This window comes from Protopterus annectens, chromosome 7.part0 (assembly GCF_019279795.1).
Source record: "Protopterus annectens isolate FY-2018-M chromosome 7.part0, PAN1.0, whole genome shotgun sequence".
NCBI lineage: Eukaryota > Metazoa > Chordata > Ceratodontiformes > Protopteridae > Protopterus > Protopterus annectens.
The window spans coordinates 212,017,320-212,036,577 of NC_056739.1; the positions used below are offsets into that span (position 1 = coordinate 212,017,320).

Consider the following 19,258-nt stretch of genomic DNA (forward strand, 5'->3'; position numbering starts at 1 on the left):
AGGGTATTAAATTAAATGTATTTCTCTATATGGACATTTCTACCATCAACTATCACTAAAGGCTTATTAGACAACAATGTAATGCAAGAATTAACATTTCTTTCTCCAGACATGAACTTATTTATGAAATTCTGACAATCATCCTTCACCCATGTTAAATGACTGCAAAAAGAATATTCAACTGCCTCTCAGATTTGCAGTTTATTGCAAGTTATTCCCCAAGGCTATTTCACACCATGAATGATGGAACGATCAAATTTATGTTCTGATTTCTGCCGTAACTGTGATAATGGTAACTCAAGCTAACGTGACTGAAACTCGCTTGGCACCATTTCATAGGAACAATCCCTAAATGCCTTATTTTCTCAAAACTGTGAATCTGTATTAAATTGCAGCTAGAGCACATATAATTTTTTTTACCTAAATCAATCATTTACTTCCAGCTATGTATGTTGCTATGAAATGCCTAAATATTAAATGTGAAGAATCTTGATGTCCACCCATTTCCCATTCATAAAAAATAATGGCTCTTTCCTGATTATTTAGATTTTAAAAACATTGCTAATACTTATTATATAATGAATTACTTAGTCTATAAACCCCATCACTGGGATAGGGGAGGATAGGACAGAATTGCAGCTACATTAATAGCGCCAAATTTTTGGTAAAGTATTTTTCCACAAATAAGATACCTCATCTTGCTCATCTTGCTCTAAATATGGGACTCAAAGGTCCACCTCCTCATTAGACAAATGTCATTGCCTCTCATCCAGCCATATCATATAACCTGAACGTCACTCTCTGCTTCTCCTGCAAGTAACGCTCCTATTCCCCCTCATATGGTACATTCTATTGCACCAACCTACACTGCTCACTCAGATCTTTTGTTTAACATAACTTCTCCTTCCAGCTACTCACAAACTTGTCTTAACATCCTTTACTTATCTGTCCTATCATTCGCACTTAGACAACACACAGCCGTAATTATCATACAAGCACCTCACTTTCTGAGTTTTGTCTTGATTTATCACAAATAATGCATATTATGACTGTATATACTCACTTCATTTTTGTTAGCTAATACTGGTACACTATAGATGTGTATTTTCATGATACTCTTGCTGTTATTAAATGTAGTATCGAGTTTCAGTTTATTCCTGGGCTGACACTGAAATTGCTCACTTGTGCAGTTCCATGGTGAAGAAATTATTTATGTGTGTATCTGTGTGCCTGTGCATTTATGTGCACGCGTGTGTATGTATGCATGTATGTATATTAGATATATATAGTATCTAAAACATCCTGCTCAAATGTACTGCACATTTCCTTTCATTTCTCTGAGATTTGAACAGCAGCAAACCAATTGAAATCAACATGAGAATGTTTCTAATATGATCAAACTTCCTTTTTTAGCTTCACTGTAAAAGTCTTGGAGAGCAAGGCCATCTGGCATGTATCCATTCAAAAGAGATTAACGACCTGATACTTCAACTTGGTGAGAGCAGTGGCGGTCCTGTTTGGATTGGAGGCCACCGACTTTTGAAGGTAATTACTGTATTTATAGTTTTTGCAATGCAAAAATTCTATACAAATAGTTGGTCTACAATATCTCCCCAATCATTGGACATCTAAAGATCAGTGGGAATGAAATGGAGAAGGGGTTACTGAGATTGTCAGCAATACTGCAGCTTGAAAAAACAAACAGAAGTCTGCAATAGATGCCTAATAGAATACTAAGCTCTCAGTGAAGGCTAGCAAGCTGCAGACTTCATGTTTTGTTTTTGTTTTTTTTGTTCTAAATGCTTAAGCCACTGTGGAGATAGGTCACTCTGATTCAATAGAAATGGTGAATAAGCATCAGTGACTTTCAATATTAAAAGGATGCAATTTTTGCAAGAATAGTAAAGAATGTACTAGCACAAACGTTTTGTTATGCATAAATACTACTTAAATGTAACAGAATGATGTAAATCCAGAAAATGTTATTCTATGACTGCACTTGGCAAACAACAGAAAGGCATAAGAGTACAGGTCATTGTGGAGGATGCAACTAAAGCAAGCCACCCACATGGCCCACAAAGAGAATCCCATAATTCCACAGAACACAAGGTTCTTGGAACACGTGTGAGATATAGCATGGAACACTAACTCCCACAATCAAGTCGTAGGGTAGAATGATGCAACAGATATCACAACTAAAGGCATGTATTTCAGTGCACAGCCTTAAATTCAGTCTCCAAAATGAAATGTGACAGGCACTGGCTATGTCTACAGGTCCATGGACAATTGCAAGAAAGTTAGGTCAGCAGCATACAAGCTGGAAAGCAGGATGAGAGAATAAAGACCAGTAGTGCAATACACAGTATGTTCACAGAAAAGATACAGCCTGCACAAGGTATGATGCACAGATATACTGGGAAACAAAGCAAGCAGCTGGAGCAATGAAGTGGTGGGGTCACTGGGGTAACTGTGATGAAGATGGCACGTGGCATTTTTTAATAGCTTGACATTCTTATTTTTTAATGATATAAGGTTGTCACATAAGCAGGGAGACAAAAACAGTACCGGACACATTCACAGGGAAAATACAGTGATGGTTAAATAAAAGTAATAATACAAATGATAAAAAAAGTTTTGGGTGCTAGGTAAGGGTAACAGCACAAATAATTGTACATAAATTACACACATTTACTCCTGCTTCTTCACTTCACTGTTCAAGTATGACCCCGATGTTCCTGTAATCCCCAAATCATTTCAAGGTGCAGGATTATTGAACTTGTTCTCTGGCTACAGGCTACAAATTCAAGGTTTCTCACACATCTGCTAGGAGTCATACATCCCAAGGAAGCCTTCTGCAGTGATTCACCTTTATTTTCTCACCAGATCATGACCTTTGCTGCAGTATCTTGATAAACTTTATACTGCAGAGTTGGGCCACAATCCCACTGATTTACTTGGACCTCCTGCCCTGTCACCACAATAATCTGCTGTTCCATTGTTAACACTTTCCCATTACAGTTGTCTTGGACTGGAAGTATGGCCAGTCACCACCATGCCAGTGGGCTAACACTGAAAGCTAATAAAGAAATTGAACTGGACAGCTCTGCTATACAGTAGCAGGATGAATGGGGCAACAGAACAATAGCCAATAAATAAATAGGTGTAACACAATATTGTCATAGCCAGTGCTACTGAAACCTGTACTAGTAACTGTCCTCATTGATGTGAACTCTTTCTGTGAAACAACAAAAATAAGGATAGTATTGTGCAAAGTAATGTGCCACTGTTATGCTCCCTATGCAGACAGACAGGCAGGCACACACACACACACACACACACACACACACACACACACACACACACACACACACACACACACACACACACACACACACACACACACACATATGAGCACACACACACACACACACACACACACACACACACACACACACACACACACACACACACACACACACACACACACTGTAATGTCCAAAAGGTGTAACAGGGCAGGAAATGGTAGCAAAATATATAAGAAGAAATCCTGTAACCAGCCTGTAGAATATAGAAGTATACAAACCATAGACTATGAACATTACCATACAGTAAGCCTGTACATTGCATATACATCCAAGGCCACAGCTAAACCTGTGATACTCATCTTAATGGCACAGTATTCCAGGGACAGAACACAGATAAGAGCTTGATGACTCTCCAGTGTAATTTTTATTGCATCGATATCTGATGAATCCTTCAGAATATCAGAAACACCCCAACAAAGTGCAAACTATCCCATATCTCAGACTTGGATTTATTTCATTGGTTGGTTCTTCCTCTATTCCATTGCTGAGAAGTCATGGTGCCCTCTATCTAAGCTCTTGGTAAAGAAAGATACTGAATGTTTTTTGCAAATATCACAATTAGAGGAATCTAATTTTATAGACTGTAGTGGACCCAGCAGATATAAAATGTACAAGGTCAATGCAAACAGTATGGATAAACATATCCAGTAGCACGTAATGATAAAATAAAACAAAACTGATACATCATAGGTCCCATTACCACCACTGGGATCATTTATCTATGCATTGTGTGATGGCAATCCTTTACTAAATATCAATAACATTCAGCAAAGTAGTACAAATAGATCAGCAAAGTCAGTATAATTACTTTTGGAAAAGCAGTGTGGAGAGATAAGTAGTCACAGGTGGGGAGACTGCACATGTACTGTATATGATAGGCCAGACAAGGTGATAGTGAAATACATTAAACGCAGATCATCATGCAGTTGGCACAGAACCTGTTATACAGGGGACTACAAAAAGTAAAGCTTAGCCAGCAAACTTGGTGTAAGTATCAACACAATAAAAGAGTGTACAAGTTCCGTTACACTGTTAAGCACCAGTAGCCACAATGCTATGTACTCTGCAGTAAGGGCCATCACAACTGCAGCCATTACTTAAATAAATAGGACTAAAACAGCATACAGAGGGAGACAAAAAAAAATCAAGATCCCCCAAATGATATGTCTAAGTGTTTACAGGGCTCAGTATCACAACTCAGAAACTGAGAGTGTGAGTCTTGACACTGAAAAATTGATGGCAATTCAAACAGAAAGTTTAACAAAACTCATTTTTAAAACTTTAAGCATTTTTACACTCAGTGAACTTGCCCCCTGCACTCTTCAACAAAACCTTGTCCTCCATGTATCCCCAATACTTAGTCTTAGATGGCTGTACCATGCAGTAGAAGGAATACTCCGGGGTAAGTCAGGCAGACAGAGCAGAGGATTAAGGCCCCAAATTGTTAATGAGTTGCTTTTTGTAAACAAGGGGTGCAGAGTTTAATTTCTTCTACCTTCATTAGCCTATGGTATGACTCTGAACAAGTCACTTAACCAGACAACTGGACTTAGTTCTGCCTCCAATCCAGTGCAGAAAAATTGTGGGTCCAGTAGACTTAACCAGTTTGTAGATGCATTAAAAATATATATGTACACAAATAAATACTTTATGGCTGGACAGACTACTACAGTTTTTGCCAGTACATGTCAATAGAACAGGAAGCAAGAAAACAAATGTGGAAAATGGATAATGTGTTCTCTGAGGGCCAGAATACCAGATAGTCACACAGTATATATTGCCATTCAGTCACAGAAATAAAACAGTGTAATGCAATAATAATATGCATAAAGGCAGTTAATACCTCCACTGGTAGTTTACAATTTTCATTCACATAGTGTTCGGTACAATATAATGTATACGTATACATTGCCACGTTACCTTAAATCATGCCATAGACTTCAACAAGGGAACTATCACAACAAAATGAAACACTGCAGAGCAAAAAAAAAAAAAATCTGCCTGGGCTTTACAATAGATGCACAAAGTGATACTGGTGGGTTTTGCTTTACTTATGCTGTAGCTCCGCCAAGAGATTACAATGCCTCCAAAAACAGCAACAATCAAAGTATAAAAAAAATCAGGAAGTCAAAATACACAAGTTTATTCTCCTGGTAACTTGGTACCTCGGCCTTTCTCATTCAAGGGATAACATCTTACATACCCATTATTCCTTAAATAATCATATTATAATAAATTAATTAAAGAATTAAACAGTTAGACAGTCCCTCATTGATACAAAATTGTTTAGCCCTTTCAATACATACACAAATTTCAATTCTCTTCTAATACATGAATAAATAAATAAATAACATCCCCCACCAAAAATACACCAGGACCCACATAAAATCCAACATTTTGTTCCAGTTTTCAAAAATTTAAACATGCTTCTTTATTAAGTCCCCCAGGGGAGAGGGTACCATAACTGAAAATATATGTTGTTTCCTAATTGATTTAAGCTCAAATGAAAGTCCTCCCCATTCCTATAGGTTGTGCCAAAATACTAAAAAACAAAGAAGCCCCATCCCCACAGTGCTCAGATAAAAAATGTTGAGCTACAGGACTTTCCTTTTTATATATACCCTCATATAAATGTTGTCAGGAATGTGGCTATCATCCTTTAAATGAGCATAAAACTGCAGCTATCTGAAATACCCCAATACAACACACGTACAGCTTGACACAACTATATATATTTTAATAATGATGTAACCAAGCATTCCTGGCAGCCCCACTGTGATGCAGGAGTGGCACCCACATCCAGAACATATTGGCACAAGGATGACTGGGAGCTGTCCTGTGTGTAGATGTGTGCCTGTTATCCCTCTGTGGCAGTTAAAGGACCTGAACACTGCAGCTATCTCACTTACACCTCACCAATAAAGCAACATGTCACACATTAAAACTATATACAATATTACAGACTGGCTGCAAATGTATTCTACTGATGGTTTAACACAGCCTACCTGGACACTACTCTTAAGTAGTAGGATTGGCATCCACATCAAGGACAAATTGGCTGTTGCACTGCTGGGAGCTTTCCTGAAGCAATATTTGCCAGGAATTCTTCGGTGACGCTGAGGGTTTCTACTGCTGCAGGCCCACCACATGTGATGTCACAATCATGTGCCACTTTAGCTGCATGCCTCCTCACTGCATGGATCATGTCAGTAGCTCTGTGACACACCTGCTCATACGTGTGACGCTGTCTGCCCACCCTGTTGATATTTCAGACAAGGTCATCCCAGAGTTCCACATGCTCAGTCATTCTTGCCCTCCCTCTTGGCAGCAGCACCTCATGGTGTCTGAATGCATCAATAATCAGCTCATTTTCTGCCTCAGAGAATGGGAGGGTCTACGTCTTGGGTGCATACCATTTACTGAAAGACAAAATAATGATAACACATATACGGATTACATAATTACAAATTGTTATACAGATTATGCAGTAAAGGAAGGCTCCCAATGTTCAAAAGTGGATTAAACTGTACAGATTCAACATTGTGCAGTAAATAGCAAGGGTGGTTACAAAACTAAGACAGTAACAAGCAGAATATTATTTATTGTGTACTAACAGATACTGAACTATGTCCCCACCCAACATAGCATTCCACTCTAGTTTGTTCCATAGCAGGACTTCATCTCTCCCCCCAGCCCCCATAACATAACAAATATCAGGGTCAGGAACAATGTTAAGCAAACAATGGCGCAATGTTAAAAGTACTATCAAAGGATTTTTCCATGGAGCATGTGGACATAATTAGCACACAGCATTATACTTTATGCCTACCCTACAGCCTCTGTACCTCTGACATTACTGCTAAAGAAGTACATGTAATGAGTATATTTCTAAGAAATGCAAACACATTTATTTGTTATCTACATTCCAACACAGACATTATTTAGGTTGCATGATGAATGCATACCTGATGGAGTGCAATACTCCTCTGTTGAGATACAGTAAATTCGAAGAAATGTATATCTCAGTTACAATCATGTACTAACTCTCATCCACATCAATTTACCCAGCTACTCATTTGCCTTTTTATAATGGAGTACATCAATAATTGATTGCATGTGTCCTACTCTGTGCTTCAGAGATGTTGGGCGGCACAGTGGTGCAGCGGTTAACGTTGTCACCTCACAGCAAGAGGGTCTCCGGTTCGATTCTCGGCTGGGGTACCTTCTGTGTGGAGTTTGCATATTCTGCCTGTGTTCGCATGGGTCTTCTCCCACATTCCAAAGACATGCATCTGGAGTATTTCTCCCTGGGCCTCCACTGAAAACAGGCTCTGTGGAACCTAGTTGGACTTTCCTGGTCAACAAATGTTAAATTAAATAAATAAAAATAAATAAATAATTACAGCATACACAGCAGAATTGCATGGTGATCAGCCAATCCCGCGGAGCTAGTCCACAAGATATAAAAGCATTCATGCTATCTCCATTTCCTTTTTTTTGTTGACTGAGATAATACTGTAGTACAAACACAAGGTGGGCACAGCTAGATTGCCATTATCTGCTGCTTTTTGAATACATCTATCTGTAATACACTGCTGCTGTTGCTGGCAATAGCCCTACACAGAGAAGGTGAACATTTTCCAGGGCACATAGACCCTGGAGGAACCCAACAAAGTCTCTCAGCATTGACTCATAGACAGAGATGAGTGCAGGAAAACATCCCAGTGGAAAGTAAGGTATGTGTTTAAATGCTATTTGAAATCACTGTGACATTTCACAGAGTAGCAGGGGGCATACTTGGTACGTTACAGACATTACCATCCATGATCTTTAAAACATCACTGCATGATATGGTGTAACATGGCAAATGTAAACATTATTTCTGAGTATATATTCAGAGGAATGCTACAACTGTATCATGTATTGCATTATCCTAAATTAATGTGTGCCTTACATTTGTGTGATGTACACATGACAGCAAGAAATGGGGAACAGGATAGGGCCTACAATAACCATGAGGTATACAACTATAACTGCCAAGGCATGTCGAACAGCATGTGCATCATATGCTACATGTGATGGCAAACTTACCAGTTAACATGAATCCCATATGTGCCCCTCTCCCAAATGCTCAAAATGTGTGCTCTGGGGGTATCTCGCAGGCTGACATAGGGGTGGATGCCTTGGATCCACACCCAAAAAATAACAGTCAATGCTTGTTCATGCTAGCCAACATGGCTTTACTGATTTAGCAACTGAATAACATATTGCCATATAATATACTTAAACATTGTAAAGGCAATACTATAGAATTGTTTTAACACACGTTCGGTACAACAGTGCTGGTCAGATGATTGTTGACTGACCAAGAAACACAGCATGTTAGGACAGTGTTTCATATTTGGAAACAAGAATCATAACAGCCTGTGTAAAGAGGAAGTGAATTATATTCCATGTTGAATGTTTAACTACGTGTACTTCTAACATATATTACTTCAAAATAAATGTAAATTCCCTGTTGAAGTTGCTTGTGTGTTGAATGACTGTTACTGCTTGTTACAGTGGTATATGAGAGAACAACAGCTTTAAGGCAACCATGCAGTCCTCTGAATCTGCATTGCATGTTCATCTGGATTGCACATGTATGGAGGCATATTCCCTGAGTACTAACAAACTGGACTGTATATATCATAAATTATTTTTCTGCATGTTATCACTTCATTTTCTTATATTGAGCCTGTATGAACCTTAGAATGAATACAAATATAGCCACAGGCTATGTAACTTCTCCTGTGCTGCAAGGAGTTAATGTCACTTACAAGTTCAGAGGGTCCTGGGTTCGAAAGTAATGCAGCCTTGTTTTTTTTTGTAATGTGTCCTTGTTGTAGCTAGCAATGCAATGAATCCTTGACATGTATATTTACGTTCCTATTGTGAGAACACCTGTGTTTGTAGGACTGTCATAGCTAAGGTTCAGGGTCGTAATACCACAGAATCCTGTCATTTTTAATGGTGTCCCACTTCACATGATAAATGTTAGTAGTTGAGCTAGTATTTCCTATCTAATACTTATTGTCATGATGGATGAGGCAGTTTTCATAATGATATCTATATTATTTCACATATTTTGAGTAATTAGCTGTGTGCAAACACATTGTCTGTGTTTGCGCAACAGTTATCAGTCCACACCATTTTCAAATGTTGCAGATTGAAATGTCCCCCATTCTTAGTATCTGTTGTAACTGTAATTGGTGGGAAAACACATTATACATTAGTGTTCGCCCGCATTAAAGATGTCTGGCATTCAGGGAGAAGGACTGAGATTTTGTTCTCAAAGGTGGGGTATGCAGGAGTCCAAAGTGTTTGTTGGACTCCTAATGAGTGATCTTGGTCCCCAAATGTTGCAGGAGCACTATAGTGGATCAGAGTACAAATTGGATGCATGGAATAGTTTGGAACAGGATTTGTCCACTGTTACTGGCATCCCCTACACTGGTGAACAGTGTAGAAATCACTATCAAGACCTGAGGATGAGGAAGAGGGATACCCTTGAACACTGGATGGATGAATGTAGGACTGATGGCACTCCACAGATGTGTGAGTATCATTTACAGGCACTGTTTGAATGATGAAGCAGCTGCATCTGTTTCTGATTTCTGATCTTAATGCATTTTATGTCCCCCACAGCTAATGTGGAGAGAATACTAAATGTGCAGGCTTAAGAGGGAAGACTGAGAAAGATGAGAGCTTCAAATGGTATGTAAGCTTCAACAAAGGACTGGTATTTTACCATTAGGAGGAAATTCAGCTTATTGTGCTAAACACTTTTATCACTATGAGTATGCATTTGTCCACTGTAATGCAATAGTGGGCATGCATTAGTATGTTTATGAAAATAGTCCGGTATTACAGAGTAGATAGGGGTTGTTATTTAGGAAACTACACTTCCAAACCATACAGGACATGTTTCAGTTGACATACATATTGCAATGTAAATCATTACATTTACAACAGGGCCAGCGAGAGCATCTGCAGATTACCGTTATTACAGTGAACCTGTATGTATAACAGGATAAAAGGAAAGCGTGCTGGCATTCTGCTGTATTCCAAATGGAAAATACACTACTATTACATTGGTCACTGCTTGTGTTTCAGATAACACACTCCACAAATGTAAGGGCAGCTCTTTGTAATAATGTTTTAGGTTGTCTACAGTAACATTGAGTACTGCTACATATTCATAATGATAGCAGTGGAGGTGCGGACCTATATACCTGTGTCCTAGATGGCCTGCTATCAGCTGTAAACATTGTACATGCAACATGCATATGATCAAGATATGCAAACATGAATGATTGCTGGATGCAATCAGATCTGTAGTATAGTGTGTCTGTGTTAGCAACAGGGTAGTATTTAATGTAATAAAGTTATTGATTAGCATTTGGTCTTGTTATAAGTGAAATGAAATGTAACATAATATAGCACATTACTTGTAGAAAGCTTAGTATATTATCTGTGCAGTCATTAATGTTCTCTTCTTTTTTCTCTCACCCCACCCCACCCACCCCGTCTCTTATTTTTTTATTTTGTTTTATTATATTATTATTATATTATGTTTGTAATCATATTTACCATTATACTATTTATTTTGCATTTTTTTATGTAAATGTTACTTTGTACATTATTCTATGTTATATTTACTTATTTTTTTTATTTTTATTTTCATTTCATATTACTACAGCATGGCAGGGTAGGACAGTTCCCACTGGAATGCCTATATTCCCTCCACTGGCTACAGCATCTAGGCCCAGCACTTCTGAGGTGTAGCCTGGCAGCACCCCCCTGCAGCACCTGCCCCACCTGCACCCTCAGGTAGTTCTGCCCCAGATGATAGGCCTATGATTCCCTCTGGGGAACAAAGGCAGGGAAGGTGATCTTGTCACCCGAGCTGAACTGCCAGGTTTGGTGAGTACAGTTGTGCATCATACACTTGGTGCACAGCTATGCTGAGTAGAGACACTGCTCTCCATCATGATAATGAATAACACAAGGAGATGCAGATGTCAGACACAGTAGCCACTGGCACAGTGAGGTGACAGTGATGACAGTCCACTGGGTGGGGCCTTGAATCTCACTGTCACTAAACATGATGTTCATAGGCTCGCAATTCCCCCACTCCCATCCCAACCAAGGTGTTCATCCCCCCACTTGTGTCCTTCACTGACCCTGTCCATGTCATGTATGTCATCTGTCTGTAAATGCTTCCTCACCTTCCTAACCTGCCTGCACCAGACCTGCCTATGTCCTTCACCCAACATTCCACTCTCTCTTTAAAAAAAAAAAAAAAAGAGGGGACCTGTTCCAAAAAAATGTCATCCCATACATGGCTCTCCTTTTTGCAGATGTGTCTACTTGACACACCTAATTTGGTCCAATTGGCTTCACAAAGCAATTATGTTGTTGTCACCCCTCTCTCTGGAGGTGACGGTCCAAATTCAGCTTAAAATGTGCACATGTGCCCAGTTGTTACTGTTGAAGAAATGGATAGCTATAGTTCTGCCCTACTCCCCTGTTGCAGATTCCTACTTTCCTGGATACATCCCTATATTACTTGGACAACATGTACAGTGCTTACATGTGAAAGCAGGCCATTACAGGCACAGGTCTGGAGGTCCGCACTTCAAATGCTATAATGATGTTTACATAACAGAGCTATATTTCTATTCATGAAAAGCTAACACAGTATTGTAATCACTGGATTTTTATATTTGGGGAGTGTGATATTACAAGCCATAAGCAGTGTCTACTGTAATATTTTACTTTCCATTGGAATACAACATAATGCAAACTCTCTTTCATTTTACATGTTATAGACTCATGAGCACTGTTATCTGGCAATGTGCAATGGTTGCTTTGCATGTCAGACCACACCTCTCCAGCTTTTAGAGCAGGATATCTGGACATATCATTAAATATTGGGTGTACAAGGACCCATAATTAGGAACGTATTGTAAATGTTGTTATTAACCACATAGATAATTGCATAGTATTTGTATTAACATAACTTTTCAACACTCATTTATTTATTGACATCTACATAAAGTACTTGCCAGACAACCATCAACCCTACAATGACCAGGGCAAAGCAGTGATTCTTAAATCTGGATTTTCAGCAGATATTAGTAGTATTGAATGGTACTGTACAGTTATGCATTTCCAAAATCATAAAGCATGACACAGCTATTAATCCATCCATAACTCTTAAGGCTGCAGTAAGAGTGCTTTATATAATTATTCTTACTTATCACATACTTGTTTCATTGTCTCCAGTCACCTAGCATGGGACCTCACATTTGAGGCCCTCTGTTCTGTAGCTGTAAAAAAAGGGATAAGAAAAAGCAATTATGAATACCAGTGTTTACCAGAGCCAGCGGTGGTGCAGCAGTAGCATTGTTGCCTCACAGCAAGAGGTTCTCCCATTTGATTCTCAGCTGGAGTGCGGGAAGTGCCTTCTGTGTGGAGTCTGCATGTCCCCCCCGCGGTTGGGTGGGCATTCGAAAGACATGAGTGGGCATACCTTCGTTGAAGGTTGAACGTTGAGCTGGCACCTCAGAGTTCGTCAAAATCTACTGCCAATCATTAGCGGACTGGAGTTCCACTGTGGTGACCCCTAATCGGGAAAAGCCAAAAGACAACAACAACCAGAGCCAGCTTGAGTATTTTCAGGTAATACATGTAAATCATACTTACACATCCCTGAGGCGTTCTCCGCCTGACAATTCCTGATCCACTTATCAAGAATATCCCTCTTTCTCCTACAGAGGTTGTCGTAGTGGTGATGACACTGTTCACTGGTGTCGGGGATACCAGTCACATTGGTGAGTGCCCTAGCCAAACTATCCCAGTCTTCTGCTTTGTATTGGGTGCCAATATATTCATTCTGCAACAGGCATGGGCCGTGATCCCTAACCAGGAACCCAATAAAAACCTTGGACTCCTAGACACCGCAGCACTCTGCTCTAAAGTGCACGCCTTTGCCTGCTCTAGCCATTGCTGCGCAAGTCAAACTTCAGTGTATAAAGTGCAGTTCCTGTTATTTCCCCTTTAAATACCATGGTTTCCCACCACTTGTGCTTACTGAGAGTAGACACTGTGTGCAATTTGATACATTTGAAAATGGTGCACACCGTTTATTATCGCAAAACGCAATAGTGTATAAATATATGTAAAATAACAAACTAATATTAGCGTAATGCTAAGTACTACACACCTTTTTTCAAAAATACTGGTAGAAACCATCACCAAGACACTTCCACAGTTATTTCCTTACATTACTAGTTTATTTGGATATGCTGCAATGTCAAACCATCATATAAAAAAATATGCAGTCACTGGATTAGAACCCAGGACCATCTGCAATTTAGTCCAACACTTAACCTATGTTTCTATGAGGGTAGTGACATCATCAATGTAGTTTTACTAGTTGTTATGCATTCCAAGTTATGAGCATAATGCAGCTCCGCTTAATGGGTTTTGCACGTCGCACAGCATTGTACACTCATATTTATTGAAAGCATCCTGTTTCTATTTTTAGATGTCTGGGTCATGTCTGATACATGGGTGGTCCCACTACGTAAACCCAATAAGCAGTAAGTGCCACAGCATGTCATGCAAACATGCAGGAAGAGTAAAAAAATAAATAAAAGGACACAAGATGGAATAAGATGTGTGGATTTCAGATAGTCATTCGGGAAGACTGGATTGACTGCATGCTCTTCTGGTGGTGTGTAATGAGGGTGGACCATTGGGGTTTACGCGGATTCATTATCTGTGCTGTTCTGAAAAGTTTTGCAGCCAATGTTACTGGTACATGCTGTGCAACCTCACTTAGGCACAATGCGCATCATGAATATACAATAAGGGCTACCAATGATACTTCACAGCCGTGTACATGGGTACAGTCCATGTAGGCCCTACACAAAGCCTATATGGAGTTTATTGAATCCAGGGGACTGTTTTGTCAGCATATTTTGTCCTATTGCACCTTTTTATAACATTAACTGTTACTTGCATACTTTTCAATGCTACAGCCCTGTAGAAACTATATAAAAAACAGCTGCTTATGTTGAATGTGTATTGTTTGTGCATGCCTATGACATACATTTGCAGGAGTTTTTTCATTTTAAAAGATACTAGTAAAGTAGGTTTTTAGTGCACATATGAAATGGTTCAAAGTTTCAAGTAGTTAACCCATACCAGAGATGGTGTTAACTGCTTTGCCTGGGTGCCAGGCTTACATTCAACAAATTAGAGATTAAAATCCGATTATTAATGCACAGCTCCTGTGTTTTGGCCTTAAACCGCTAGATCATGATATTGTGGAGATTTCGCCATTCTCTGAAACACAGATCCCCACATCGGGGAATGCAGGAGGCAAAGAAACCCTGCAAAATACAGTGTAAATAATTTATACTTGTAAATGTTATTTTGTTTTGAAAATGCTACTTCTGTGTGATTGCAATTATGTATGTCATATCAACATGACAGTTGCTTTCTACTGTGAAGCCCTTTATGCCTCTTTCATACATCAAAATAATGTGCATTTCACTCCCTGTAAACTCTACTAGATAGAGGGACAGTGTTGTGCCAACTGCTAGAACATATACTAATATTTTTTTTTGCTTCTTCATTCCTTCACTAACAGGTAAGGATTCTAACACCTCATTAGTGTAGACCAGATTGAAATAATCTGTGATTCTGGTAGGGAGTTAATTTGTGTGCTGAGTAAATGATAGCATGGTACCATCCAAACACCAAATATTTAAATGTGTGTTACCTGTTGGACAAATAAAGACTTCTGGATATTTTATTTTGAAAAGATTAGCATCTGTATTAGTAGATGACCTGCAATACTTCCATACGGATGTCCATTGTAACATATTACAGGACAACATTTAATACACCATCAGTAAGTAACATTGTGAATAGTGTGTAGGTCTGCATTTATATCTCCCACAATAACATTGTATGTAGCATATGTTAAATATTAATTGTATCCTGGATCTCCATATACCAATTGGGCATGTTTATGCAACTCTGTCTTATTGGAGAATGCCTGGCACAAGTTGTTCATTTGTTATTTCTCAGAGTCCTAGGCCAATTCAAGTATGTCTTAGATGTCTGTAATACTGTCATATACACTGTATATGAGGTGGCAATAATCTCCTGGTAACTTAGAATCATTCACGCACACACCTACTTGCATGTCTTTAAACGTAACTCATAACCAACTCTACTAGAAACCAAATATGTAAAATATTAAACAAATTAATTTTAAAAACAAATAAAAATATGTATAACCTATGTCTAAATAATTTAACCTACCAGTAAATAAACCAAAGAAAAATACTAAAACAGCTAAAATATCATACATACCCCTTCAGTTAATTTCAGCTTTCTGTTTTAAAATATGGTTAATATTAACCATTTCATTAATACCAGGGGATTTACATGCATCTAACCAAAGTTGCCACCACAGTTTCCTACACTCCAAAAGGTTTTCCCTGACGTCCACTCAAAGGAAATATAGTTATCTTTTCCAACACAGTAAAAGGGAATTTGGAAAACTCCCTACATGTTATAGAATGCTGAGCTAGGGCAGTTTTGCCATTCTTACCTCTGATAGCATAGTCATGTTCATATATTGTTCTCCTCAATATAAGCTCAGTTTTCCTTATATAGAAGATACTACATGAGGATGAAGAAGCTACATACATCACTGCCCTACTACCACAATTCACTTTGGAAAGGGTGGCTATCTGATGTATTGTCTTAAATATTTACCCTTGTACATTAGTGTTAATAAAGGGACAATGGTTGCATGAAATGTATCTAGAGGTCCCAGGGCTGATCATATTGTGAAAGCCCTCTCTTTCAAATTTGCTCTCCATATTTACACCCCACCCAAAAATATAGGAGGAGAGAGGTCCGACGATATCCTTGATGATATCAAAATGGGTATCGCAATGTGTACTTATAATATTCTTAACCGCATTGTGCGGATATGTAAATATCAACCTGTCATTGGTACTACAAGACTTCATCTCACCTCCCTTTAAAACAGCAAATTTATCAGAACTATCAGATGTAACTTTGTTATTTTACTCCTATAAAATACCATTTGGGTACCCCGCTCTTCTGAAAAAGGTCACCAGATTTTCCACTTGATCCAAAAAAGGATGAACCTTCTCTAACCAGTCTAGAAACATGGACCATCTCACCCTTCACAACACTAAACACTAATCTTTTGCTCGTATAGGTGACAACTTTGTCAATGAAAATAACTATTAGAGAAAGTACTCTTTCTGTAAATATTGGATGAAAAACATTTTCTATTTGGATCCTTACCCTGTGTTACATCCATAACATCTATACTATCTAACACTGTAAAATAAGTAAGCCTGAGGAAATAATTTAAAAACTGTAAAACTTATCAAATAAATCCTGTGTCCCCTTCCAAATAAAATAAAAATGTCACTCGGGTATCCAGCTGCAGTTCCCAGCATTTAACATACTCCAATGAAAACACAGCATTCAATTCCCTATGTTGTAAAACAAGACTGACATATAATGAGGCACAAGAAGCCCCCATGGCAACTTCTTCAATTTGATGGCAATATTCACCTTCAAATACAATGTTTGCCTTTTAAAACAATCTCAGGAGCATCTTTAATAAGGCCTAACTATGAATTGGAGTCTAGTATAATGACCTCAAACCAGGACAAACCAATTTCACTGGGAATGACTGAGAACAAATCCTTAATGTCAATGGTGACAAAAAAAATACTTGAGAGGAACGGGCATCTGTAATGTTTTCAAGCAAGTGCCAAGAATCTTGGCACTTGCTTGAATGATATGCATGGTGATATTTGCTTGCTTGCATGGTGATATTTTTCCAAAATTCCTTTTAAATGACCATCCACAAACTTGGCCAAAGGTTCACTCTTTGAACCACAAGATCATATTATTGGTCTATCACCTCCGGTTTCACTTTGTGATGATTTATATTGTATGGCGTAGCCTTATATGGAACAAAATGTCTTTTTCTAAATTCAAACTATTTCCATGATTTCAGCGCAAAAGTACATTAGCAATTTGCAACTGGCTAATTCATTTTTTTGTCCTTATAACATACAAGTTTACTATGTGACCCTTAGTAATAATTATTTCTGTGAACAATAACATGAACACATACAAAATAGTGACACTTCTCATACCTCATGTCCTGCTGCTATGAGTAGAAACTTTAGTTAGGGATATAATTTTCCTTTAAAGCCAAATTATACGCAAACAAATATATTTACAATTATCTTTCAAAAACTTTCAGCTTGAATGCATACACTTGCAATCAGAAGGTCATGAACAGACACTTGTCTACAATTAATATTTTACTTGTGGTAAAGCCCTCTACCACTTGCTCTGAATGAGATTCTGTGCTCCTCAGGATTCTGCTACTTAATATTCTCACCTCCAAAGTCACCAAACAATGTATTTTCCATTCTGCTGTGTTCATCAAACTTGTATGAATTCAGAACTGATCAATTAATTAGTAATACATCTCCTGCTAAAACACAAAACACCCATTTCATAACAGAGCAGGTAGACAAAATTCTTTGCTGTCCTGTGCTACACCACCATTAAGCTGAACAGCTCAACTTTATTACAATATGTTGTGTGGGATCTTGAAATTAACCATCATTGCAATATGTTACATTTGTCTTTTTCTACAGTGCATGTATACATACATATATGTATGTATGGATGGATATGTGTGTGTGTGTGTGTGTGTGTGTGTGTGTGTGTGTGTGTGTGTTTGTGGGGGGGGGGGGCGAGCGTGAGTGTGTGTGACTGTGTGTGTATCCCAAAAACAGAACTAAAAGGGAATATTAAAGTAAAGCTCAGCATTTAGTCAGCCTTTACCCAGGACTTCTTAAATGTGAATAAACCATCTTGCGTTCTGTTTTACAGTGAGTATAATTGCCCTCACCATTCTTACTCCTTGAACAACTATAATGCTTGCTCCCGTTTAAAAGTTTCATGTCATTGTAAAGGTTTCATTCAGCTTTAGCTTCTTTCCTATTGTTTCCTTTATAGTCCGAACACTTTATATGGATTGATGGATCCAGCTGGAATTATAACAACTGGGCACCAGGAGAACCTAACTTTGTGGGAGGTGCAGAAGAATGTACAGAAATGTATACATCTCAACAAAGTAAGTAGAAACATTGTTTACATTTTCACTAAGTGCTCTTTTATCTTTGTTCACACAAAATATAATACACTATACATTTAATACACCACCTGGTTTGTACTCTGATTGCCTCAAACCACTGTCTCTTTGCTCTATATTATTCTTCTGAGAGATAATTGCCTGGCATACAGGGCATTCCCAGACCTTGTCTTGATGAAACTTTTGCACATCTGCAAAACAAACAGTATCAGAACTACTATTTTAAAATACCTACATTTTCCTTGCGACATAAAATAGGACATGTTGGAGAGAGAGAAAGAGAGAGAGAGAGAGAGAGAGAGGTGTTTCTCTGAGAATTCCCATTCTCTGGAACATGCTCCCAATCCATGTGAAGCAGAGTTGTTTGCTAACAATTTTTAAGTGCAATTTGGACAAATGGATGGGTAATTGGAAATTCATCCCTGGTCTGGTGCAGACGCAGTCAGTAAATCACCTCCTATACAAGTCATATTTGTGGGTCACATTGGGGTTGCATGGCTAGGCTTACAAGGGCCGTAGTGGTCATTAGTCTAGTATTCACCTATTAACCTAATTAATTATGAAGAAGTCCCAAAGCTTCTGAGCACTATCAGCTTATGGGCTC

At 38.5% G+C, this 19,258-nt stretch overlaps 1 protein-coding gene across 1 annotated transcript in view; it reads left to right on the forward strand.

Moving 5' to 3' along the window:
• The window catches only part of LOC122806363 (lectin-like), a 71,551-nt gene that overhangs the window by 31,421 nt on the left and 20,872 nt on the right, over positions 1 to 19,258 (forward strand). The window contains exons 4-5 of the mRNA XM_044076714.1: positions 1,414 to 1,545; positions 18,519 to 18,636. Coding sequence (XP_043932649.1) covers positions 1,414 to 1,545; positions 18,519 to 18,636 — 250 coding nt within the window. The remainder of the gene's footprint in view (positions 1 to 1,413; positions 1,546 to 18,518; positions 18,637 to 19,258) is intronic.